Below are 25,862 nucleotides of genomic sequence, written 5' to 3'. Positions count from 1 at the left end.
CATTATTTTTTCTTTGTATTTTTGAATTCTTTTCTCTCATATCATATAGATCATAGTTGTTCTAAAAACACTCATAACTTTTCTTATTCATCTTTAAACAGCTCTGATGGGTTGACTTTCATCTTGCTTTTAATATTAGAAATTACTATAATCTGAGCTTTGATCTGCTCATTGTGATTCTTAAGTTCAAGATTTTATTAAGTCAAGATTTCTATCATCTGTTCAAGTCATGTAATTTTTTTCATCATTTCTTATGCACTGTTTGAGATTCCAGTTGTAGACATGATTTCTATATTTTATTAAACTTCTTTAATGAATGAGATTCATATTTTTATCTCTTTTTGACTTATGATGTAACATTCTTTCTTTGCATTTAAGCTCTGAAGTCTCAGATGTATTCTCTTCTGAGTCAGAGATGATTAATGTGTTATCAAACTTGTTGTTCAATATAACAAATTGGAGCTTTAATGATCAATACTTTAATGATGCTTGATTTCAAGTCAGCAGAGTTGCTTCATAATAAAGAGTTTTCATATAGATATGTCAGAATTGAGTCAAGACTGTTATGTCTTCTCAAGAGTAGTAAGAGCAGATACAATCATACAGTATCACAGAACTTCAATAATATGAAAAGTAATCAAGATATAATAGTATCTGTATAGATAAATCTATAAAGAGAATTATAAGAGAGAAGATTGATCACAATGAATAAATTCATCTGATCAACAGTAAAGAGCATTCTTATATATATGATGGGTATTGTGGATAGTTCTGAATAGTTCTTCATCTTATTCTTCTATTCTGCTTGTCCAGTTCAGATAGTTGTAATCAGTCATTCACTGTTCTATCTATTCATGACTATCCAGTCACATGACTTTCATCTCTTGAGTTCTAGTTCTTCCAGTCTGTAATTCTCATAGTCTCACCATGCTCCACTTTCCAGTCACATCCTCCATACACTCTTCCAATGGCGTGTGATGATTTTGTGCTGTGCTGCAAGATTTATAACAAATCAGTACAACTTTCAGAAAGCCAACTGGAATGAAGTGAATAAAGCTTTACAAAGAAATCTGCTTAAAGCTGAATTTCAATGGTTTTCAATTGAGAATTCTCCAGCTGAACTTGAATTGGAAGCTGAGAAAATAAGAGATTTAATACTCTTCTTAATTGAAAAACATATTTCCAGAAAAAGAATTACTGAAAGATCCAAACAATGAAATCCTGAGCTTAAAGATAAAAGAAAAGAAATGTCTAAAGCTTTCAGAGATTTCAAAAGAAATCAATCCAGCTATGAGAAATATAAAATAAAAAGAACTGAGTATTTTAACTCTATTAAAAAAGCAAAATCCTCAAGCTGGAATGAATTTCTTGAGAATGCACAGGGGAAAGAAATCTTAAAGTATATAAGTATACAAAATAGAGTAGAGCTGGAAAAAACACCTATTCTAGAATATACTAATTTGGAAACTGGACAAGTTTCTAAAGCTGTATTCTTTCAAGAAAAATGCAATGCTTTTATAAAGACTCTATTTAGAAAACCTCCTGTGTATTAATCAATAAACTGAAATGAATATCAAGAAGATATGAATTGGAAATGGTTTGAAATAGCAGAATCTGAGATAAGAAACTTCATTTTCTCAGATTCAAAAACTAGTGCATCAGATTCAGATGACATCTTCTTCTATATTTTGCAAAAAGTCTATTCAGTTTTGAAACATAGATTTTTTCAATTATATAGTACTCTTTTTAAATGTGGATATCATTCTCAAATCTGGAGACAAGCTATTGAAGTTATTCTGAAGAAATCAAACAGAAAAGCTTTAATTTTCAAATCATATAGAATTATTTCTCTTCTTAACTGCATGGGAAAAGTAATAGAAAGAGTTATTGCATCAAGATTTTCATTTCTTGCCTTCACAACTGATTTACTCTGCAATGATCAGTTTGGAGGTAAGAAGCAATACTCTGCTATTGATGCAGCTATGAGTTTAACTCATGATATTCAACTAAATATCTTCAAAGATTTGATGATCTCTACTCTCTTTATAAATATTAAAGAAGCTTTTGACTATGTTTCAGTGAATAGATTGATGAAAGTTCTTTCAGACATGAAATTACTCAGGATTTTAGGCAAATGGATATTCTCATTTATGCAAAAAAGAGAAATTCAGTTAATATTTGATGACAACAAACAGTAAGAATCATTAATTATTAATATTAAAGTTTCACAAGACTCTCCACTTTCTCCAGTTCTTTATGATTTATATACAAAATATCTTTTTGAAAATAATCATGAGAATTTGCATAATGTGAGAATTTCTAGCTATATTGATGATACTGATTTAATTGTCTTCTCTCTCTTAATTGAGCAAAATTGTTTTTTTCTTCAAAAAAGCAGTTGACATTATGATTCAAAGACAAGATTCTCAAGTCATTCAGTTTGATATAAATAAAACTGAGCTTATTCATTTTGTAAGACATGATGAGAGTAATTTTATCATACTGAATGACAGAGAATTCAAATCAAAATCAGTAGTTAAATGATTGAGTATTTCATTTGATTCAAAACTCACTTTTAAACAACATGTGGAATTTAAAATAGCAACAGCTAAAAGAGTCTTAAATAAAATAATAAGACTCTCCAATACTGAAAGAGGCCTCATCTTCCAAGCAATGAGACAGTTATATATTGCTTGTATTACTTCAGTAGCTGACTATGAAGTTTCTATCTGATGAAATAATCAAAAATATTTACTTGAAAAATCTGAAAAACTTCAAAATTCAGCATTAAGAAAGATTTTAGAAACTTTCAGAATCTCTTCAATATATGCAATAAAGATTGAAGCAGCAATTCCTTCATTAAAAGTGAGATTTAATAAGCTGTGCAGAAGTTATGCTTTCAGATTATTGAAACTGTCAAAACTTCATGTTATAAGACAAAGACTTTCATCAAGCTATTCTTCATATAATTGTGAATTTGAGCTAGATTAAAGAAAGTACCTGGATTGGAATCAAAATATAAATAATACTGAGCAAGTTGAACAAACACCAAGCAAGAGAAAAAGAAAAAAATCATTAAAAATAAAAAAATATTCAAGTCAACTGTTCAGAATTTGCTCAATGATTTCTAATCAGCTATCTTCTCTAAAAACTGAGAGAATTAAAATGAAATGGAATGCACCATGATTCAAAAATCTTGATGAATTGATTGATATACACATTAATGAAGTTGAGAAACTTACTGCAAAAGAAAATCACATTCAACTACTGAATCATTCAAATTATAAATCAAATGAATCTCTAATCATTTATTCTGATGACTCTCAATCTGAGAATCAAATAAATGGTGCAGGTCTATATATTTTGAATGAAAATATGAGATATTCATGAAATCTAGACAAACACATGAAAGTCTTTGATGCAGAACTTTTTGCAATAGATAAAGCTTTTAAGTTTGCTGTCTCATTGACTCAGAAAAACAGCTCTTATAAAGATATTTGAATTTTTTCAGATAGTCAAGCTGTCATAAAGAGAATGTGCAATCAAAATTTGAATGCTGGATTATACTATTTTAATTCAATTAGAAATTATGTTTCTCAATTGAATAAAATTAGTATAATCAGCCACCTGCATTGGGTGCCAGCTCATGTAAATATTCATGAGAATGAACAAGCTGATAGAGCTGCTAAAAAAGACACTGAACTAGCACAAGTCTTTTCTGAAAAATATGTATTTCTGATCTTTGTCAAAAGACAAATAAGAGAACAGGCAATGCTTGAGTGATTTGAGGACTTATTTAATAGAGAAAGTCAAGAAAATCACTATTCTCAATTTGAATCTAAATCAAAACAGAAAGTCTCAACTCTGAAAATTTCCAAACAAATTTAATCCACAATTATTTAACTGAAAATTGAACATGATTACTTTGCTTCTTATTTAATAAGATTGTCAAATTAGCTGTCTGAGAAGTGCAGACATTGTGACTGCAAAGAAAATCCAAAACATTTACTGCTTAATTGTTCTGTTTTGTTATTGAACTTGTTGTCCAATGTAACAAATTGGGGCTTTAGTGATCAATACTCCAATGGTGCTTGATCTTGAGTCAGTGAACTTGTCCAATGGCAAAGAGTTTCTGTACAGATATATCAGAGTTGAGTCAAGACTGTTGTGTCTTTTTAAGAGTAGCAAGAACAGATACAATTGTACAGTATTACAGAATTTCAATAATATGAAAAGTAATCAAGATATGATAGTATCTGTATAGATAAATCTATAGAGAGAATCATAAGAGAGATTTATTACAATGAACAAATTCATCTGATCAACAGTAAAGAGCATTCTTATATACATGATGAGTATTGTGAATAATTCAAGTAGTCACTCCTATTCTTCTGTTCACTAGTCAGAATAGTCATAACTGTCCTGACTATTCAGCTATTCATCAGTTGAAATAATCACTACTATTCTGACTATTCAGTCATGTGACTTTCACCTCTCAGATTCTAGTCCTTCCAGTTTATAACTCTTGTAGCCTCATCATGCTTTACTTTCTGATCACATTCTTCATACACTCTTTTAATGATGTGTGATAATTCTGTGCTGTGCTGTAAGATTTATAACATTATCTTCTTCTTTCTTAACATGTTTTTCTCAACCACTTGCACTTCTTCTTGAGTATAAAGAGTGATTGTTCTCTTGCTTTGTTTTCAAAAAGATTTTTCTTCTGTAAATAAATGTTCTCATGACTTTGTCATTATGACTTTAAAGTCTTCTCACAATAATAAGTGTCTAGCTTTCAAAATTGAAAAAATCAGTATTATGATATCTTCTTGCTGTGTTTACTGTTCTCATCACAATAAAGAGTGTGTTCATTTTAATAAATCAATAAAGTGCTTCAAATGTTGTTGACTCAGTCATTATTATGTTGTTGACTCCACACCTTTCAATCATGATTGATGAAATCTCAAAGCTGCTTGTGATAAGCTTGAACTTGAAGAGATAAAAGTCTTCAAGACTGTTCAAGCTGTCTCTGTTAAACTTCTTCATCTTTAAAAATAAAAACATCTTCTTCATGATTGTGCTGGCAAATTTCTTGAGTTGAGTCTTCAGTTATTAGAGGAATTGAAGCATCTCAAGAAGAAAGAACAGAAGAGAGTGACTGAGCAAGCAGAAATTCAATAACATCTTGCTTTATTAGACAATCTTTCTTCATCAGAATCACTTTTCAAATTCTTCTTTTCATTTATTAATGCTCTTTTAAATGAGAGTGTCATCAATGATACATCTCAACAATCTTTCAGACATTTATAAGATTCTTCACTGATTCTCAGATATTTTTTAAAATATCATACTCTTTTCATTTCACTAGATAGTGAAGTTTTCCACTGATCATCTGATGGTCTAGTATTTGTTTCACTTTATATTCTTGTTCATCATCAATTTCTGTGAGCATTTCTTTAGCATGTAGTGGTGCCTTTTTCAGTAATGAGACATAAAATACAGAATATATTCTCATCTTCTTTAATAGTCATAATCTGTAGTTGATCTTTCCAATCCACTTTTCAATCTTGTATGATTCCAGTTTCTTGAAATCAAGTTTCTCATTTGATCTTTTCATCTTGATGTTTCATTAAAATAGAAATACTTTCTTCTTCTCTCTTAAGATAGATGCCTTCTGATGCTTCTGATTATAGTAGTACTTCATTCTTTCTTGTAAGAATTCAATATTTATCTTCATGTGATCTTGCAATTCTTTCAGTTGTATTGTGATGAGTTCTGCTTCTTGAGCTCTCTGTTGTGCAATTCTTGATTGTTATTATATTTCTGATTTCCTGCCATAATTCATATAGAATGATGTCAATTCTGTCATAGTATTCTTTAATTCATTATATGTCAGTTGTGTCATCAGTAGCAGTTCAATTCAGTTGTTCTGTTGGTAGTTTACATATTCTTATAGATATTGCTTCAAGATCTGATTTAATCATTCTGTTTGGCTGTCTGTCTGTGAATGATAGACTGTTGACATCTTTTATTCAATCTCTAGTAGTGTTATTAATATCATTCAGAACTTGCTCATGAATCTTGCATCTCTGTCTGTGATTATTTCTTCTGATAATTTATGATTAGCAATTACTGTTCTTAATATCATTTATGCTATTTCTGATGTGTCTGTTGCTTTCTTAAATAGTATAAAGTATTCATATTTTATTAATCTGTTGATGATCACTAGTATTGTGTTGTACTTCTTTCCATTCATATTCTTTGATTTTGAAAGTTTCATAATGAAATTCATCACTATAAATTTTCATGATTCTTACAGTTGTGATATTGACTGTAGCTTTCCATGTGGTTGTTGCTTGTTGATTTTGCTTCATGTACATGTTTTATATTCTTTGACATGTTGTCAAATATTCATTCACATTTCTGATTAATAGTACATTCTTGTAATCTTCTTTATTATTTTGTCAATGTCAAAGTGTTCTGAAGTGACTGTGTCATGTTCTTGTATCATCACTTCTTTCCTGATTTTTCTTAATATATATATTAATTCATGATATAGTATCATTCCATCTTTCTTTTTAAAGTTCTTGTTTTCATTATCAATCTTCTTTGCATATTCATCTTCCACTGTAGCTTTCTTGATTCTTTTTTTCAATATTCAATTTCTCTGCTTTGATTCATGTCACTTTTAGAGCTTGTTGATCCAGAATTATATTCTTTATTCCTTCTAACTTTTTAAAGAGCACTCATGAATCTCTTTTCTTCTTCATCAAGTCCAGTCTTCAATTTAGTGTGTCAGTCCATGCATTTTTGATTTCTTTACAGTATCATATTCTGAAGTTGTGATGCACTAATACATCTGTATATCATCTTGCTTGTTGTCTCATAAGTTTCTTTATTATCATAAAGTATTGTAGATTGTCATAATCTGAGATAATCTCTGTTTGATGCTGATTTTCTTGAAATTCAATCTTTCATTTCTTTAATGATATCACTATTGCAAGTAATTTCTTATTGTGAATATCATAATTCTGCTCTGCTGGTGTCATTGTTCTTATGTAGCACACAATCAATCTTAGTCTTTCTTATTCATCTGATTGTTGCAGTCTTTCTGTTATCACACAATCTGATGCATCTGTGTCAATCATATATTTCTTAATCAGATTATAATGTCATCTCATTTCTTCTTTTCTGAATTTATCTTTTATTACTTCAAATATCTTCTGATACTTGTTTGTTCACTCAAATAATTTGTCTTTTTTAAATAGCTGTATGAGCAGTCTCACTTTCTTTAAAAATTTGTGTATGAATTGTTGATAATAATTCACTAGTCTATGGAATATTTGTACTTTCTTGACATTTTTTAATGTTGATTATTATAGTACTTCATCAATTTTTTCTGGTTTTATTTGTACTTCTTCTGTCAATATAATGTATTTGAGATATTCAATTTCTTTCTTGAAGAAGTCACACTTCTTTAACTTTACTGATAGATTATATTCTCATAGTCTTTTTAGTATCTTCTTAACTTTTTCAGTGTGATTCTTTCAGTCTCCTTTGGTGAATATGATCACATTATTAAGATATGTGATGATAAAGTTGTTCAAGTATTCTTATAATGCATTATTGATGAGCACTTGAAACATTGCTGATGTATTAATTAGTTCAAATGATATGATATTATATTCATACAGTTCATATCTCATTCTGAAAGCTATTTTCCATTTATTATCTTTCTTAATTTATATTTGATGATATCCTTTTTTAATATTAATTAGAGTAAATTATTTTACTTCTCTCAATCTGTCTTGCATTTTCTCAATCAGTAGTATCAGATAGCAGTTCTTGACTGTTATGCTGTTCAACTGTCTATAATTCACATATAATTATAATATTTCATCTTTCTTTAATGCAAACAGTATTGAGTATTCTATCAGTAACATCAACTCTCTGATATAATCTTTCTCTAAATTTTTTTTAATATATTTTCTGACTTCAGCTGATTCTTTCTCATTTAATCTGTAGATTGATGATTTTGTGAATTATTTTTCTTCTTGTAGTTTAATTTTATGATTTCAGAACTTGTATTTTGCTAGACTATTTTCTTAATCTCTTTTTCTGAATACATTAATATATTTTCAAAACTCTTCTGATAAAGTCTCTTTGATTCTTGCATTCTGATTATCTTTTCATACTCACAGCTATATCAAATTATCAAGATTCTTTGTAGCTTGATTCACTGTTTTATCATGATTTAAGTTTTTATGAATTTCTTCTTTTATTTCAATCAATTATTCTTCTTGTGATATCTTCTTGTTGACTTGACTTATCATGATTAATATCTTGCTCAAGTCATTTCTGAGTGTAGATATTCAATCATGACATTCTGATTTAAAAGAGCATTCACAGTTTATCAGTCTAACTTTCTCTTCTCATCAGTCAATATCTGAATTGTACTGTTTCAATCAAGAGTATCTCAAGACTATATCATACTTCTCTAGATTTATTACTTTAAAACACACTCTTTCTCTGTATTCTTGTATTTTTATTTTAATAAGATATATTTCTTCTTCAACTCTATTCAGAGTTTTTTCTTCCAGTCCTGCTAACTGATAGAAATGTTCTTTTATTTACTTTGCAATGTCAGCTCATTTAATAAATTCTCTATTAATAAATAATTCAGTCACTTCTGAGTCCACTAAGATCTTTGTGTGTGTTGATTCAAGTAAGATTATCATAATTCTGAGATGACAGATTTATTTATTAATAGCTAACAGTTTTACTTGTTTTTTTATACTACTCACAGACTCTTGTTCATAACAGTCTGCTTGTTTCTTAATTTAATAAGAGTTATCTTGAGTATCTGTCTGTGTATCTTGCAATTCTTTAAATTAATATATTATATCTCATGCATTTTTCTTAGACTTTCAATATCTCTGCATTCTGCACATTTTTCATATTCTTGTAGTCTGTACAGTGATCTTGTTGCCTTTCACTGTTTTTTATTATGATGATAATTGCATTGATATTTGTATTTCAGTTCATCATGATATGAATGATATAAATCATTCACTTCTTTTTATTTTTCATTTCAATATCTTTCACATGTTTGTATTAATACTATTTCATTTTCTTTGCAGATTGTTCAGTATAGTTGTTTTTTTTAAATCTGTAATAATCTTATAATTAAATATTTCTCTTCTTCAAGTATCATACTTTTCATGAGATCTAGTTACTTCATGATATTCTCTTCATATTCTTTAAATTCTAATACTTTTCAACTAGATTCTTCTTTTTTCTGAGTTACTCTCAATTTCTTCAATAATTTTAAATAGTATTTCTTGTCTTTTTTATTTTTGTGAATTGAATATTTATCTTTATAGCACAAGCTTCAGTGAATTTTAACATGTTCTGAATGCTTTATGTTTAATATATTCTGAGAGTCTGATATTTCTTCTTTATTTTCTTCAGTGTCACATCTGTAATATTGACAGTTTTTAATATCACATTTATAGTCTTTATGATACATGAAGTCTTTTATAATTCATATTTATTGCATGAACTCTTCTTGCTGTTTCTGATGAAGTTCACATGAATAATTATAGATTAAGTAATTCACATGTTTCTTGTGAGTTAAGTCTTGAATCTCATTCATCTTTAAGTTGTAGTAATAGTTGCATTCTGATGATTGAATTTCTTGATCATCACTTGATTTCTTTCTTTTAATCACACACAGTTCTTCATACAGTTTTTATTTATTGCTTTTTAATTTATTCTGACACTTGCTTTTATTCTCTGATTATCTTGATAGTATTTGATAAATCTTCATGATGTGCTCTTTAAATATTTTATGAAACTGTTGTTGTAACTCTTTATCTGTTGATTTCTCTTGAATTATTGCTCAGAGATAATGTTTTGATTTCTTGAGATTCTTTTTATTTTTCTGTAAGATAATTTTGAGTTTTTTTTCTTTGTGTTTAGCTTTTTTTGTTTAATATTACTTTACTCAATATTCTGATTTATCACAATAGAAATATAATTTGTCTTTCTTTCTTCATTCTTTTTCTTTTTCATCAAGAGTGTCTTGTCTGATTGCATTCAATTTTATAGATATAAATCTGTAAGAGTGTGCTTGAGATGTTTTATTTCATTCTTTGTAATTTATCAAGCTGAATTTCTTTCATGATATCTTTTCTTGCTTCTTTATCTTTCATTTATAAAGTCAGTTTTCAATTCTAACTGCCACTTCAATCATTCCAATCAGATTTTATGATCATTTCTTCATACATGTGATCTCATCTTTAATGTTATCAAATAGTTCTCAATAGAAAGTATCAGCTAGAGCTTCATCATTTCAATCTGTATTAATGTATACTTGTTGAAATTTTATAGTATATTCTTGTGATGATATTTTCTGTTACATATTTTATAATTGCTGTATTGCTGTATTTTGTTCTTCAACTTCTCTGAAAGTGATTTTAAGTATTTTAATAAAGATTTCATAATGATCAATAACTCTGAGCATGTTATCATTCTGGTCAACTTCTCTTTTCTCATAGTAGTTTTATAAATAGATATCAAATCAATCAAATGCTGCTCTCTGAAGATATGATGCTGCTGTTATTACTTTTTTTTTATCATTTTTGAATTCTTCTCTCTTCATATTCATATAGATTTATAGTTGTTCTAGAAACACTCATAATTTTTCTTATTTATTTTTGAATGACTCTGGTGAGTTGACTTTTATCTTATTTTTAATATTAGAGATTGCTATGATCTGAGTCTTGATCTGCTTGTTGTGATTCTTTAGTTCAAGATTTTATTAAGTCAAGATCTCTATTATCTATTCAAGTCATGTAATTCTTATTCATTATTTCTCATGCACTGTTTAAGATTTCAGTTGTAGACATGGTTTCTATATTTTATTAGACTTCTTAATAGATGCACGCTTCATATCTTTATCTTTTTTTTATTTATAATATAATATTCTTTCTTTGCACTTAAGCTCTCGGAGTCTCAGCGTGTATTCTCTTCTGAATCAGAAGTGATTAATGTGTTATTGAACTTGTTGTTCAACATAATAAATTGAGACTTTAGTGATCAATATTTTAATAGTACTTGATTTTAAGTCAGCAGACTTGTTCAATGGCAAAGAATTTCTATATAGATATGTCAGAGTCGGATTAAGATCATTATATCTTCTCAAGAGTAGTGAGAACAGATACAATCATACAGTATTACAGAACTTCAGTAATATGAAAAGTAATCAAGATATGATAGTATCTGTATAGATAAATCTATAAAGAGAATTGTAAGAGAGATTAATCACAATAAACAAATTCATCTGATCAACAGTAAAGAGTGTTCTTATATACATGATGAGTATTATGAATAATTCAAGTAGTCACTTCTATTCTTCTGTTTCACTAGTCAGAATAGTCATAACTGTTCTGACTATTCAGTTATCTGTCAGTTGAGATAGTCACTACTATTCTGACTATCTAGTCACATGACTTTTATCTTTCAGATTCTAGTTCTTCCAGTCTGTAGCTCTCATAGTCTCATCATGCTCCACTTTCCACTCACATCCTCCATACACTCTTTCAATGGCATGCAATGATTCTGTGCTGTGCTGCAAGGTTTATAACATGTTTGAAAGAAAGCACACACTAAAAGCTTGCGCGCATGTTAAATATTTCACAACTTTCTTTAAAATTTCTTTTTGAAACTTCTTTAAGTCTGCAGTGGTTAGTGTTGTTTCTTAAGAAAACAAAGCTGGTCACAAGATAGTGGCTATTGGAATAAAAAACAAAAACAAAAACTACAACTGTTGCAATCATTTTTCTGTGATGGAAAGTTTGTCTTGTCATATTTTCAATTTGCTTTTAGTTTGTCAAAGCTGTATCATCAGTTTCTTTTGTATTTAGTTAAATTCTACAGCTAGAAGAGCTGCCAGATAGTCTTCATAGTCTCTGACTGCATAAGACTATAATGAATAATAATAATAATAATAATAATAATAATAATAATAATAATAATAATAATAATAATAATAATAATAATAATAATAATAATAATAATAATAATAATAATAATAATAATAATAATAATAATAATAATAATAATAATAATAATAATAATAATAATAATAATAATAATAATAATAATAATAATAATAATAATAATAATAATAATAATAATAATAATAATCAGAATGCTTGAACTCAAGAATCAGAACTGAGCTGGAGAGCAAGCAGTCAAAAAAAACAGCACAGACAATAAGAAAGTCAGAAACTGCAGCACAGCTGAATGAAATTGAAGAAACAGATCAAGCAGCTGTTAATCAAATTATTATAATCAATCAAACTGCAGAATCACTAAAGCTTCTGCAATTGAAAACTAGTCAGAAGAAGAGATTATAAAGTCTGACAAGTGAAGATCTTTTATATTATAAAAATTAATTAATAATTCTCATTAAAGAAAATCCATTTTTATCAGTACAGCTAATTAAGAAAATTCATGAGCAGTTATTAGTGACTCATTCAGACAAAAAGAAAACTTGAGCTCTGATCAAGAAACAGTATTATTGATTAATATTGCAACAGAACACAGATCATTATGTGAATAACTGTTAAATCTATTAATAAATCAAGATATTAAGAAATAAGACATCAGAACTACTGAAATTACTATCAATTCTTCACTGTGCATGACAGCATATCTTAATGAATTTCATGAACATCTTCATCATGAAATGGAAGCACAATGCAATCTTGATTATTATATATAAACTGAGTAAGAAACTCATCTCAATTTCAATTATAAAAAGAGTTAATACACACAAGCTCACAAGATTATTTATAGAGTATTACTATTAACACTATAAAGTATCAGACTCAATCATATTCAATTAAGAACTTCAGTTCATATCTGACTTCTGAAAAGAGTTTATTAAAATTTTGAGAATCAAGCTGAAACTTTCTACAGCACATCACTTATAAATAAATGATTAGACTGAAATTAATAATCAGTATCTAGCAATTCAGTTGCAATTATACATAAGTCACTATCAAGATAATTGAAATAATTTATTACTCATTATAAATCATGCTACAGCTGTCACAGTACACACTTTAACAGATACACTTCTCTTTCTAGTAGTAAATGACTATAAGTCATGAACATCTTTTAATTGACAGTCTTTATCAGACAGAGTATCATGCACTGAGTGCTTAAATCATCAGAAGACACAGAATCAAGTGCAGATTTTTAAGAAAATATGAAAATTCATACAGTAGAGAGTGCAGAAGATTCAGAAAATAATAAAAAAAATAGATTAATTATCATTATCAGAAGCTCAACTTTAAGATAAAAAATCAGATTTACTTGATTCTATATAATTATTCAGTAGATTACTCAAGCAGAAAACTGACGGAGCAGAATACTGAATTCTTTTTAATAACAAAGAAAATAGAAAATAGCTATTATCTGAAATTATTCTCAAGCATGAAGATATATTCTGTATTCTCTTCAGATAAACGTCATCAAGCAGTAACAAACTCTCTATCAGAATAAGAGTATGAGAAATCAGAATTATTAATTATTAATAGAGAAAATAAATGAAAGATAAAGCAAATTCTGATAAGTCAGATTTATCAGAAAGAGCTGCAGTATCAAGTCAAATAATTGAGATATAATCATAATTTACAGTAATATTCAGTACAGAATTTTAAGAACTCATCACATCAGTTAAGAAATTATCACAAGAGCAACTCACAGAAATCAGAATCTCTGAAACAACTAACAGAATGACTGAAGATATGAAAGAGTGAGAAAAATATATCAGAACATACAGATAATAACTTGTCAAGAATATGAAATAAGAAGATCTATAATCAGAATATCTGATATAAGAACATGTCTGAGTTTTTGAGGAGAATAATGTTAGAGTCTGATGTGAAGTAGTAAAGAAGCATCAGATTCAGAGACATGTAATCAGATTCTCCAGGCAACTGTCATTAGTAGAGCAAGAGAGTATATATTGCATGATCACTCCAGACCCCTCTTTCCTTCACCATGTTTAGTATTTTTGAATTAGGCCTACCTAGTATGACAGTTTATTAGATTCTTCTTCTTCTATTCTTGCACCTAGCCTGAGGTTGTATCAGAAGTCCTTCCTTCTTGCACCTAGATTTGAGTTCATATCATTATGCCCACTCCAGAACCCTCCTTCTGTCACCATGTTCAGTATTTTAGATTCTGCCTATCTAGAATGGCAGTTCATTAGATCTTCTTCTTTCTCTGCACCTAGTTTGAGGTCCTATCAGATGACTGTTTAATTGCATGGTTGCATGAATCTTGCTTCACCCAAATCAATCAGCAGCATGCGCGACTGGACCCCGGGACCCTTTCGTAGAAATGGACTCAGAGCGCCCCCAAACCAAGTATTGAATAACAAACAGCATATGAAGCCGATGGTCCTCGATGAATCGGAGCATATTGACAAGAACAGATGCCTGTGTCGGATGTACATCAAGGCGGTAATTTGACTATTGGAACATTGCGCGTAGAGTGGTGATAGAGATAATGCACCATGGACGAAACACAAAGAATTCAGGAAGCCATGGCGGTGGTACTGAGCCGTATGCGTACGGAGGTCGCCGCCATATGTTTTGGTCCTTCAGTATAGTGGCCTTCTCCCAAGCCGCGCTGCTTAGCGGTCCTTAACTTGTAGGGCTGCAGATACCAACCCCCCTTGCCCCCGCAAGATCACCCCTAAACTCAACCCTGCGAACGCCCGAAAGTGTGGATTCAAGGGGACCAATATTTATGGCGGCGACCTCCGTACATTGGAAGCAAACAATGAGGGCCACACTCCAGAGGATGTATGCGAGTAGTGAAAACTCGGAGGCAAAGATTCCGACTGCTACGACGCATAAGAGGGCTTGCTAATATGGCCATAGATGAAAACGCTGATCACACAAGACATTAGACAACTGCAACCTTTTCGCAATTAAAATTGATAAGATACATACGGAAGCATATTTAGATTTTGTATGTACGTCGACATACAGAGATAATGCTAGCTCACGATCGCCAATCCTGGTAATCATATCATCTGCTGAAAGTAGATAAAAAGAAGTTCCATCTAAGCGTGGGAAGTTTTGCGTTGACCTGAGCAAGCTGTTTTGAAAGTGATAGTTGGATACTGGTGGAAGAAATGTTCTATCTCCACAGCTGTTGCAGACGGGGCCGGAAAGTCAGACAGTGGGAAAGTAATTTGACTGGAATTAACGCCATCATGAAAGACGAGTTGAGAAGATGTTGTAGAGAAAATTATCGGTGGGGGTGACTGGTTCTGGTAATATCAGTGCTAAGCGTCAAATATGGCAAGCGCAAGGAGCACAAAAGTACTAACCTGATGTTGCGCTTTCGAATGTAGTTGCCACTTTCAGGACGTGGTCGGATCATTTGGTCTGCAATATTGAATCTGGTAGAAGTAAGCCAGATGCAGGTCAGGACATGCAGTGCTTACTCTGTGACGGGTGAGCTACTTCTTTGAAGTGATGCTACTTATATCAAGTAATAATAATATAGGGTTAGTAACTTAATAGGTAAAGGGTTTTATTGTCGAGAAAATAGATATCGGATCGTGGCCGATTTAACCCGTAAATATTTAAAGGAAAAGTTGCCATAGACTGGAATTTTATGGTAATGACAACGTTTCTGCAGAGCCGCCAGAAAATAAACTATAGACTTGTAACAGAGGAGGAAACTGTGGCTGGATTAGTAAAATAGTTGATGATGATAGTGAATGATCCGAAAGTCGATGTTTGCAAGTGGTAATAAATGTTCAACGCGACACTGTCATTGCCAACGTATGTGAGTAGTGTTGTCAATGAGGCGATGTAGAGATCTTTTCCATTTCCATTGAAATTAAGTTTCGAATAGTGTCAGAATCTGGCGCATTTTGGAAAGTGCATGCATAGCATTGCTGAAAGTATTCGAGGACATCCTTGTTTGGAGCACGCGGTGAGGGGTTTCGAGGCCAAGGCTGGATTGAGCTTCCAAACTTCAAGTTATTATACGACATTTCTCCTGATATGTTTGCAGTATAGCCTTCCACAATCCTCTGCTGTTCCGGCGCGTTCCTAGAGGTCTCAGTGCCTTTGAGCTGAAGTGTTCAAAAGCGGGTTGGTTTCACTTCGTCAATCAAGTCTTGTCACGAGAGACCAAGATAGCAGGAGCTCAATGTTTATATAACTAATAGTGTCAGTATGCTGCTGAGCTGGTTGGGAAGGTATTGCGCTCCGTAGTTCTGAGGGTGTTGGTGGTTTGAAGAGGAATGTCTTTGCTGTGGAGTTTCGTTACTAATAAGTTCGGAGCTTAAACCTTAAACTCATTAACTAACTAACTACGGAGTAGTCAACTAGTCAACTAGAGCTAACTAGTTATGGAGTAACTCATTAATTAGTTAGCTCAAGCCCCAAGAGGACAGATTCACTCTCACTATTATTTAGTCAAGATTACTTACCTGAGTAGTCATATGTGCAACAATCACTGAAAGGAGGAAGGGTATTTTACCTCCCAACTACAATGGTAGGCCTTTTTCAATCACTTGAGAAGTCCCCAAGTGATCACTGATAACATTTTTCGCGAATAGGCACAGACTCCACAGCAACGGAGAGCGAATGACAGATACGCAAAACACGAAAGTGCTAAACGTGGAAAGCCAGAGAGCCTATCGAAACCAAAATCGAGACCAAAACCGCCAGTCTCAGCTGGCTGGGTTGGTACGTTTTCCCAATTCACGTTATCTTCCATCGGCGAGGTTTGACATTCTGTTTTTAGTCGTTCTTGCTTTTATAGTGGGTGGCGGGGTCATTTTCGAGCTGTTTCGAGTCATTCCAGAGCTATGGGCCTTGATATCGTCGCTGATAAGTCGGTGGACAAGTTAGGCATTGGTGCCAATTGGTGCTACTAATAATATCAATCGAATTCTGTATGGAGCTCTGGGACACGAGTTTATATAAGGTCCAACGTTCTTTCACTGATAACGCTTTTACTATGGCTGCAAAAACGGTGGATATGAGAGCAAAGAGCATTACAAATAGATTATAAACCACGTAAATTGATCGGGTGAAGTCCCAGTTTTGGTCAGTTATTGATTGGTATTCCACACCAAGATAAGAAGGTTTGTTCACCCACCTGCTTGGGCCTGATAGGATGTCTCTTTCTTCCCTACTCTCTTTTTCTTCTTCTTTTTTCCCACCGTCGCCTCGTCATTATTTGTACACTCCGAGGCATTGCAGGTTAACTCCGCAGCCTTTTGCGCAGCTGGTTTCCTGCGTTTTTTTCCTTCGGCAGAACCCAACTTTCGCTTCTTCCGTTTAACTAACGCGCCGTCTGAAGGTATCTCATCGCTAGCATGAATACATTCCGAGACGCGTTGCATTTCTAACCGGGCCTGCTCGATTCTTGCCATAGCCTCAGCCATTTCATTTGTTTCTAGATCACCATGTTGCAGCTTATTAGGATGAGAGTTGGTTTCGAACTTCTCTTCTAGAGTCAAATGATCGAGGCCGCTGGAGTCAACTTCAAGGAGTGGCTTCCTAGTTTTAACCACCCTGGAAACCAAACTGGCTTTAGCATTCAAGGAAGCCTCATTTACATCGATAGTTTCGTCAGCTATTATGTCAAAATTTTTGCGCCGATGTCTCGGTTTCTCTGCCTGCCGTGCATCAAGTATTTGAATATTGTCTTTCTCCACCGCAAGGTCAACTATAGGAATCGAGTCGACATCCAGGATTTCACTAGGAGTTTCCCGAAGGGCGGAGTGTGATGATCTCGATGGTTCAAAGGAATCTACGCTCTGTTGAATGTAGAAAGGATCGTCTTTATTCCGCTCTCTCCGTTCAGCTCGTCTTCTGGAAGCCTCGATAGGACTGAGAAAATCGTCTGATAGGTTTTGATACGAGCCAGATTGTGGTTTGTTCGAGGGTAGCGTTTCCTGGGGGGACGGTTTCCCGCTCAAAGAGGGTTGCGGGGCGTTGTAGAAATCGTGGAAATCATCATGGGCCCAGAGATCAAGGGACCCATTTTCGAATTCATTTAGAATATGGGGGAGTTGCTTATTCAGCGGGCTATCCAAATCCAGAAAGCGTGGCGTCGGTACCTTCCTCTGAGCATCAGCTGCCACTGGATTGAGATCTAGGCCAGCAAATAGGCTTGGAATAACCGAATATAGAAGTAACGGAGCATTTTCTGTATCAGTTTCTGTCTTTGAGACAGATTCTGAAACTATACGAAATAGTTCCAGAAATTCAATTGCGCGCTCCTGCACATCCAAATCGTGGTGAGAGGAAAGACTTTCTAAGAAGCTCACGATGCGCGCAATGATAATCAAGATTTCGTTCTGTCTCACCGAGCTCCAGCCGTAAGCGCTCCTTGTGAGGAAAACGAAGACCTTAGGAATGGCTTGAAGATATGAAGATAAAACCTTTGGTGGCAGAGTTATATTTGATGGATGAACCAAAGAGGACAGTGTCTGTTCTGGCACGAGAAGGTACTCTGAGAATTCTCCCGTAACCCACGAGGACGATTCTAATATCGGAATGGCTGAGTTGATAGTGTTTGGGAACAAGGCCGCACGGTGGTCGACTGAGACCAACGACTCGGCGGCGTGCGTGGCTTTAGCCCTTGCACTCTTGACCCGAACGGCCACATTGCGAAGCTCGAGTCCGATGCGCGCTGCAAAGGCTCGATTATCCTCCACCTGTCCTTTTGACGCCAGAAAGTCACACTCTCTGGGATCGGGTAAAGGTGGTATTAGCTTCACGAGTTGCACCAAAACATCAACGTACCATTCAAAATCGATGATAGAGGAATAAGTGTTGCGGGAGCACGCCTCTAAAATCCGAGCCAGAACTTCCATCCGATAATCGGTTGGGAGCACGAGCGTAGCGTCTTGTTTCCTGTTGGCTCCTGCCAGAGGTACTTCCGGATCTTCCACTTCAATATCCGCGGATAATTTCACTTCAAGCGGCAAATTTGTTACAGAGACGTCCGAAAGGGGCGAAGTCCGAAGCTGAGTTATTAATCGATCGACGACAGGTTGCAAAGTGTCGCTAGTCACCATTGTTGATACAAGCTGTAAAGCCTGTAACCGGATTGATACATCGTTGTCCTCTAAACAGTCCATAATAACGTCCTGATGCTCTAACACAAGCATTGGGTGTGAAAGAACTATTCTGTTGAAGGCTAGAAGCGCAACGTATTTAACTTTAAATAGTTAGAGAAGGGCCCGTTGAATAAGAAGTAGGGTTGGTTACGGTTTGGATCTCCTCCCAGAATTAGCATCCCGCGAAGCTTTTCGACGCACAGATGCGCAATGGCTTCCCCCTCTGAGCCTTCGAGGATCCCTCCTTGAATAACGCCGTTGATACACTCGTAAAGAAGGGACATGGCGGACGTTGTTTGTATAATGGTCGTCAAAGGCCGCAATAGTTTGCGAATAAGGCGCGGTTCCAACGGCGTCAACGAAGCAAACTAAAAATTTAGCTTCGGGATATGTGGCTTTGGTCTGTAGTTTAATCACCTACGAGTTTGATAATCTTAATCGCCATCCAATTGTTGCCGCCGTCTATCAGCAAAGTAAACAGCCTTGGCGCAAGAGGCAGGAAGTCCTGAGGCCTCCTCCAACCAAGTTCACACACCACGTTTATCACCGCGGCGGTGACACTGCTGTCTTCCTGCTCGTCCATTAGGCGCTCTTTTATCTTCGGCCACGCCAATCGAAACGCTTCTGGATACACCAGGGATAGCCGGTAGAGGTTTACTGCGGTCTTCTTCCGCACCGATGGATGGGAATGGGAGAGGCGGGGCAGCAAATCCGAAAGCAGCGACAGGGCTAGCGACGGGGAAATGATATGAGGAAGGGCTAAGAGGGGTAACGACATTGTCGGCACGAGCGGAGAAACGATATCCTGAGCTGTACTTAGCTACGGATCCAACAAGGAAGCATGACTTGATGTTTTAACAACCTTCTTCAGCAGGTTCGTAGTCAACATTAAAACTTCAGTGTCTGGTCGAAAGCTTTGAACGGCTCCGAGGTAGCCAACTCGCTTTTGGAGATAGTTCTGGGAGGACATGACTTCTAGCACATGGAACGCAGCCCAAGACATATCATAACCGAACATTTCGAGATATATTAATTTGAGAAGTGCGGTTGCCTTCTTGACTTGAGGAGATGTGAGCTCATCAAGTATTGGTTGCTTGGACGAGCAACACTAACCCATGTCCTGCGACTTGATTTCTGTCCCACATTCCCTTAAACAGTGTTGTATATATTCTGCCTCATTGCCTCTGTGGTTCCGAAGACCACGTATGAGGTCGTAAAGAGATTTCTCAAACCTGGACTAGTAGTCAGTGTGGTGAGCTTTTGTGGCGAGGAGGCATCGCACTCACATGATGTATCAACAGATCCTAAAGCCAAGGGCCCTTTGGTTGTTTTTCCAGCAATTCTTTGTTCATATCAAAGCTAGATATGACAAGGCACAGTATACAAAGGAGCCAGAGTGTTCGATTTGAAGAGTTGATATTAACGAAGACTGAAGTGCATTAGTAACTACAAGTGATGACCTCACAAGACCTCTGATCTGATCTGACTAATCATTGGTTAACTAGTTAACCCATTAACCACCTGGAGGCTGCACAGGCCAGTTAACCAGCAAGCTAATTGGCATGGTCAGGGAAGTCGGACAAGCTGACTAATATGCTGAGTCCCCGCCAATCATCAGCTCATACTAAAGGTTTGTTGACGCTTCCCATTCCGAGCGCTACCCCTGAATGCAAAATATTCCAGACAACGGAGCATTAAAGAATGCTTCGAGACCATCGTCCCGGAAATCTCACCATATACCCTTGTTTTTAGGCAATCTTATGCTTAGGATATCATCAAGCTTGATACAAACTCTGGATCCTCTGTCCAGCCTTCAATCTTCCGCATTCCTCTTATTCTCCAATACTTAGGTCGCTATATATTCTCACGAGTGTCGCTTCACAGGTTTCAGCGTTTTATTGCATGCCATGTATGCGCAGTATGAAAGTCTATGTTTGCAATGAACTCCCGCCATCAGACACTTAGTGATTTCACATCGGTCGCCGCTTGTCCATGCGTACCCCATGAAGACTTGAGAATATGCCTTCGACGATACCCCAACCGTCGCGTCCGACGACAAACCCTCCTTCAGCAATGCTCCCACCTTTGCCCACGAACAAGCCGAAAAGGCACCCTCCCGATCTTGGTGATGCAAGGGTTTCAACCGCCAACGCATCTCTCCTCAAACTCCGTGCGCCTTCGTCTGTAAAGGCGACCGCAAAGCCAACCGCCCCGTCACCTCCTTTTAGCTTCAGTAACGCAACCGGGAGATCGCCATCTATGGGCTACGCATCGAACAGCCCTGAGAAAGTACTACGACGGGCAGTTAGTGTTGCTTCATTCCCACACCCTCCGAAGACGGCTGTTCGCCCATCACATGGGTATAGCTCTCCTTCATTATACAACCTTTCGGCTGTGAGTCCAAGGTCACCGGACGCTATCTCCGCCTCGAATAGTGTGAAGTTGAAAAGACCTCATAGAATCAGCACAGCAATCGCGAACACTTCGCAAAGCCCCAAAACCCCGACTCTCCTTGATAAGAGTGGGGAGGGATGTTCGATTATGAGTGTCAAAACCCCCCCAACCTCGGAAGCGCAGTTTACAACTCATTCTCGAACTCCAAGCAGAAGCTCTTCAGCACAAGGGTCGACTTATTCTACTAGCGCAACTTCCTTCGTTGACTGCGATGAAAATGGTCGAAGGGAGAGGGATGAGCCGCGGTCTCGAGAAGATCCGATTGCGGCGCGCAGGACCAGCAAACGCAGTTCGAAGATAAAAGAAGGAAAAGGGAATGTTATCGTTAGCGTTAGGGTTCGACCAGATTCTACCAATAACGACGATAGCAAAACAGAAGGCGAGTGGCTGGTAGATGGGAGAGTGGCACTGGTTTCTTATCGTGGAAAAGAAGGAGGCGATTACTTTTATGGTAAGGGTTCCTTGACATCTGAGATTTTGGCTTGTTAACTATGATCTGTCCTGTCTCGTTCGCTAATTAAAATTTCAGATAACGTTTTTGGGACTCAGGATAATAACGCTAAAGTTTATGATGCATCCGCAAAAAGACTTGTTCGCCGAGTTATGGAGGGCTATCACGGGACTGTTTTTGCATATGGAATGACGGGCACTGGCAAAACATTTTCAATGCAGGGAACAGCCACGTCTCCCGGAGTTATACCATTGGCGATCACTGATATTTTTTGCTATATCCGAGAAACCCCTCACCGCGAATTCCTTCTGCGGGTCAGTTACCTGGAAATTTACAACGAGAAAATTCATGATCTTCTCTCAACTCCATCTTCCGCTGGGATTGGGCCCGGAGCGGGACAACAAGAAGAAATCAAATTGCGAGAAGACAGCAAGCGAGGAGTCTACGCGACACCTCTAAAGGAAGAAATAGTCCAGAGTCCGACACAGTTACTGAGAGTAATTGCAAGGGGAGACCATGCTAGGAGGACGGGAAGCACTCAGTTTAACTCCCGCAGCTCCCGAAGCCATGCCGTGGTTCAGATCGTGGTGGAAAGCCGGGAACGAGTTTCGGCCCCTAACGTGACTCATGAAAAACGTACAGGTTTAGCTCCCGGAGGTGTACGTGTCTCAACACTTAGTTTGATCGATTTGGCAGGCTCCGAACGTGCAGCTGAAAACAAAGAGAGACGCACAGAGGGTGCTCATATCAATAAAAGCCTGCTCACCCTTGGTACTGTAATTGCGAGACTTTCAGGAGATAAGGACAGGGCCACGAACCAGTCAGATCGCGATGGAAAACATTTGCCATACCGAGACAGCAAACTTACGCGATTGTTACAACCCGCATTATCAGGAAATTCCCTGGTTAGTATTCTCTGTACGATCCAAATCGGGTCGACGGGAAGCGCTGCGGCCACCAATACACACGCGAACGAAACGCTAAACACGCTGAAATTCGCCGCTAGAGCAAAAAACAACATCGTTAGCCATGCAAAACGCGCGGAGGAAGCCTTGGGCGGTGCTACTGGAGATGCAGGTAGCCGTGTTCTTTTGGAACGGTACCGCATGGAAATTCAGAGCCTGCGAGCACAGCTTGATAAGCAGGCCAAGTCGCATTCGGAACAAGAATCTAGGCTGGAAGAGAAACGAGTCGAGAGAGAAGTGGCAGCCCGTCATGAAGAACAAATGTTAGAAATGCAGCTTGCAAGAACGGCGTTAAAAGAACGAATCGAACACCTCAACCGTTTGATTTTGTGTTCGAAATCCACCGGGGTGAATGCCAGTGGGGGATATTCAATCATGGGTTTTCCGCATTTTCGGGGGTTTGACTCGGGGTCCCTCCGTTCATCCGGGTCCCATTCCACTTTGGGCGGCGTGCAATTATACCGGTCGGGCTCGACGACATCCGTCAAGAGCAACGGTGGACTACCATATGATCACTACTCACCGTTTGGGAATACTGAGCACGAGGAGGACACCATAGGTGAGTTTGCGGATGGGACGGCCAGCGTTCAGGCGCAGATCAATGCTCTGCAGGCGGATCTCGCAGATAAAAACCGTTACATATCGACCTTGGAAAGGAGGCTACTGCAGGCGCGGCGTTCCAGCCATTCGCGGATGTCTGTGGGTTTGTCCCAACTAAAAGCGTGCGGAACGTCCCCTAGCGATCCGGAGGCGGCGGCATTACTTCGGGAAAAGGATTTGGAGATTGCAGACTTGCGGCTTCAGTTGGACGATAAGGACCGGATGGTAGCGGCGCTTCGATCTGCCGCACGCCAGCGTGAAATCGCGCAGCTGGCAGCCGAGACCCTCCCGCCAGACCCCCCGAAACTCCCTGCTATCCCTTTGCGTGGTCATCGAGCCAACCGACAAAGCTGTGAGAACAACAACAGCAATCATAGCAATGGCCCGGTGGTTGGCGCTGCCGCCGCAGGGGCAGTGAGCCCAGTCAAGCTCCTGTCACCAACCAAAACTAGTGACCCCGACAACAGGGACAAAAAAAGAAGAAGTGTGGACGAAATGTCGCGAATGCTGGACGAGATGATACAAGACCGAGTTGAAAGTGGACATCTTATCAAGGGCGTAAGAGGAAGCGTGCGTCTTGCTCATGGGCTACGAAGCAAAGGATTTGCGGATATGACAAGCCCATCCCCGACCGACACAGCTCCGCCCCTTGAAGGGGCAGCAACATTGCCGGCAAACGCGGATGTTTCTTTGGCATGAATCATGACGACAAATTCATTCTTCGATACATTATTTTTGACAAGATCTGTGTTCTCTTTATTCCTGACGTCTGCTTCTTTTTCTTCTTCTTCTCCCCTCTCCACATCCAATCTACCTTGACTTTTTTTTTGTACCTTTTTTTCCGCTCTATTTTCTCGATTATTCTGACGGTATGATTATTATCTGGAAGGAAAGGCTTGAGTTTGTCAGTGTGATACCCATATTGTTCGATGAATGGAGTAAATGTATGGAATTAGGCCTTGGAAATGTTTCTTCGTTTCTTTTTCTTCTTTTTCTTCTTTGTCTCGGTTGATTTGTCCCGTAAGATTATGTTAGTTACTGAATCCAACGTTGTGTGGAGTGCGAGCCAGGATGACCCTCGGGGCTGGTGGTGCCAGCGCAAAGCTGAAACACCGGCGTGCGAGGCCTCGACGGGTCACAGTCCCGAAACAGGCTCACGCCCGGCGCCAACCCCCACCGATCAACGGCCACACGCTGATCGCCAGCGCAGGATCCTGTCTGCTCGCTGCAATTGAATCCGCGCGTTTTGAAACCCAAATGAAACCCGATCCCTCCTGCATGTGAACAATGCCGTCTGCGCTTCTCTTCCCCTCGCTTTTCTCCCAGTGACCCGATCGCTCGGAAGGATTGCAAGCTCTTTTGTGTGCCAGGGCATGGAGTCGCCTGCATCGCCAGTGCGTGAAACAATTGCCTTTGATTCGGGACTCCTCGACTCGAGTCGCTGGCCGATCTGGGACCCGCTGGGAATCTTTTTGACCTCTGTCTCCAAGCTTCCCCGGCAGTTTGCCTGAATTATTTTCTCGCTCTTGTCTTGATATACAATCTCGAGCGACAATCTTCGCGTCTGTCATTCCCTGTGCTTGTTTCGCTACCCCCGCTCACCGAAACCAACACTGATTTGCGGTTCCAGTGGGCTCGTCGCTGGTTTGACGACTCACCAGTGGTTGGTGGCACCAAACTTCCGTCGGAATTTATCCTTCAAGCACTGGATTTGGCGCTTCCGCGTGGCCTGCCTTGTTCTGCAGCTATGCCCTTGAGAGTCCGGTTGTAACAAAGCCATCACTCGCGACGGCCCTTTTTTTGGTTCACCAGCTTTGATCCTCTGGGAGGAACATAGCTCTCTTGTTGATGCGGTCCCCCTGAGAAGCAACGGGCTCCTTTAGAGACCTTTGCTATTCAACCTCTGTTATTGCTTCACACTTGGACTCCCCTCGCTTGATCTACTGGCCCTCCTCGACCCATAGCTCAGGCACAGTTGCTTGTGGTTTTTGAGCAGTTTAGTTGTGCTATTGGACTTCGGATCACTTCGACTCATTAAAACAAGAGTTCTTTCATTTTGTTCGGATTTAGACTTCAAAATTTTCGATACCGCAGCCTGTTTCTTTTGCGTGGGTGACCTGCGTTTTGATAACCAGTCCGCGCTCTTCGATTCTCAGACCACACGTTCGCTATTCAGTTCTTTGTTGCATCCAACTCACCTTTATTCACTCCT

General features: G+C 37.1%; 3 protein-coding genes across 3 annotated transcripts; 2 read left to right on the top strand and 1 right to left on the bottom strand.

The window, feature by feature from the left end:
• Positions 1–14,593: 14,593 nt before the first annotated feature.
• UREG_07815 (uncharacterized protein) lies at positions 14,594–14,897 on the top strand (the record flags this gene model as incomplete). The annotated part of the gene is made up of 2 exons (XM_002582996.1): positions 14,594–14,642; positions 14,743–14,897. 2 exons carry the CDS (start codon positions 14,594–14,596, stop codon positions 14,895–14,897), a joined length of 204 nt encoding a protein of 67 aa, XP_002583042.1.
• A 1,473-nt stretch (positions 14,898–16,370) lies between these two features.
• UREG_07814 (uncharacterized protein) lies at positions 16,371–20,198 on the bottom strand (the record flags this gene model as incomplete). The annotated part of the gene is made up of 6 exons (XM_002582995.1): positions 16,371–16,406; positions 16,535–16,560; positions 17,209–19,159; positions 19,382–19,597; positions 19,714–20,000; positions 20,027–20,198. 6 exons carry the CDS (start codon positions 20,196–20,198, stop codon positions 16,371–16,373), a joined length of 2,688 nt encoding a protein of 895 aa, XP_002583041.1.
• A 1,001-nt stretch (positions 20,199–21,199) lies between these two features.
• Positions 21,200–24,349, top strand: UREG_07813 (uncharacterized protein; the record flags this gene model as incomplete). Its single annotated transcript, XM_002582994.1, has 2 exons — positions 21,200–22,085; positions 22,164–24,349. 2 exons carry the CDS (start codon positions 21,200–21,202, stop codon positions 24,347–24,349), a joined length of 3,072 nt encoding a protein of 1,023 aa, XP_002583040.1.
• Positions 24,350–25,862: the final 1,513 nt, after the last annotated feature.

The sequence above is a fragment of the Uncinocarpus reesii genome, genomic scaffold, assembly GCF_000003515.1.
Source record: "Uncinocarpus reesii 1704 scaffold_5 genomic scaffold, whole genome shotgun sequence".
In the NCBI taxonomy this organism is placed as follows: domain Eukaryota; kingdom Fungi; phylum Ascomycota; class Eurotiomycetes; order Onygenales; family Onygenaceae; genus Uncinocarpus; species Uncinocarpus reesii.
The sequence above is the reverse complement of the archived record's forward strand: the minus strand, read 5'-3'. Positions and strand labels throughout refer to the sequence as shown.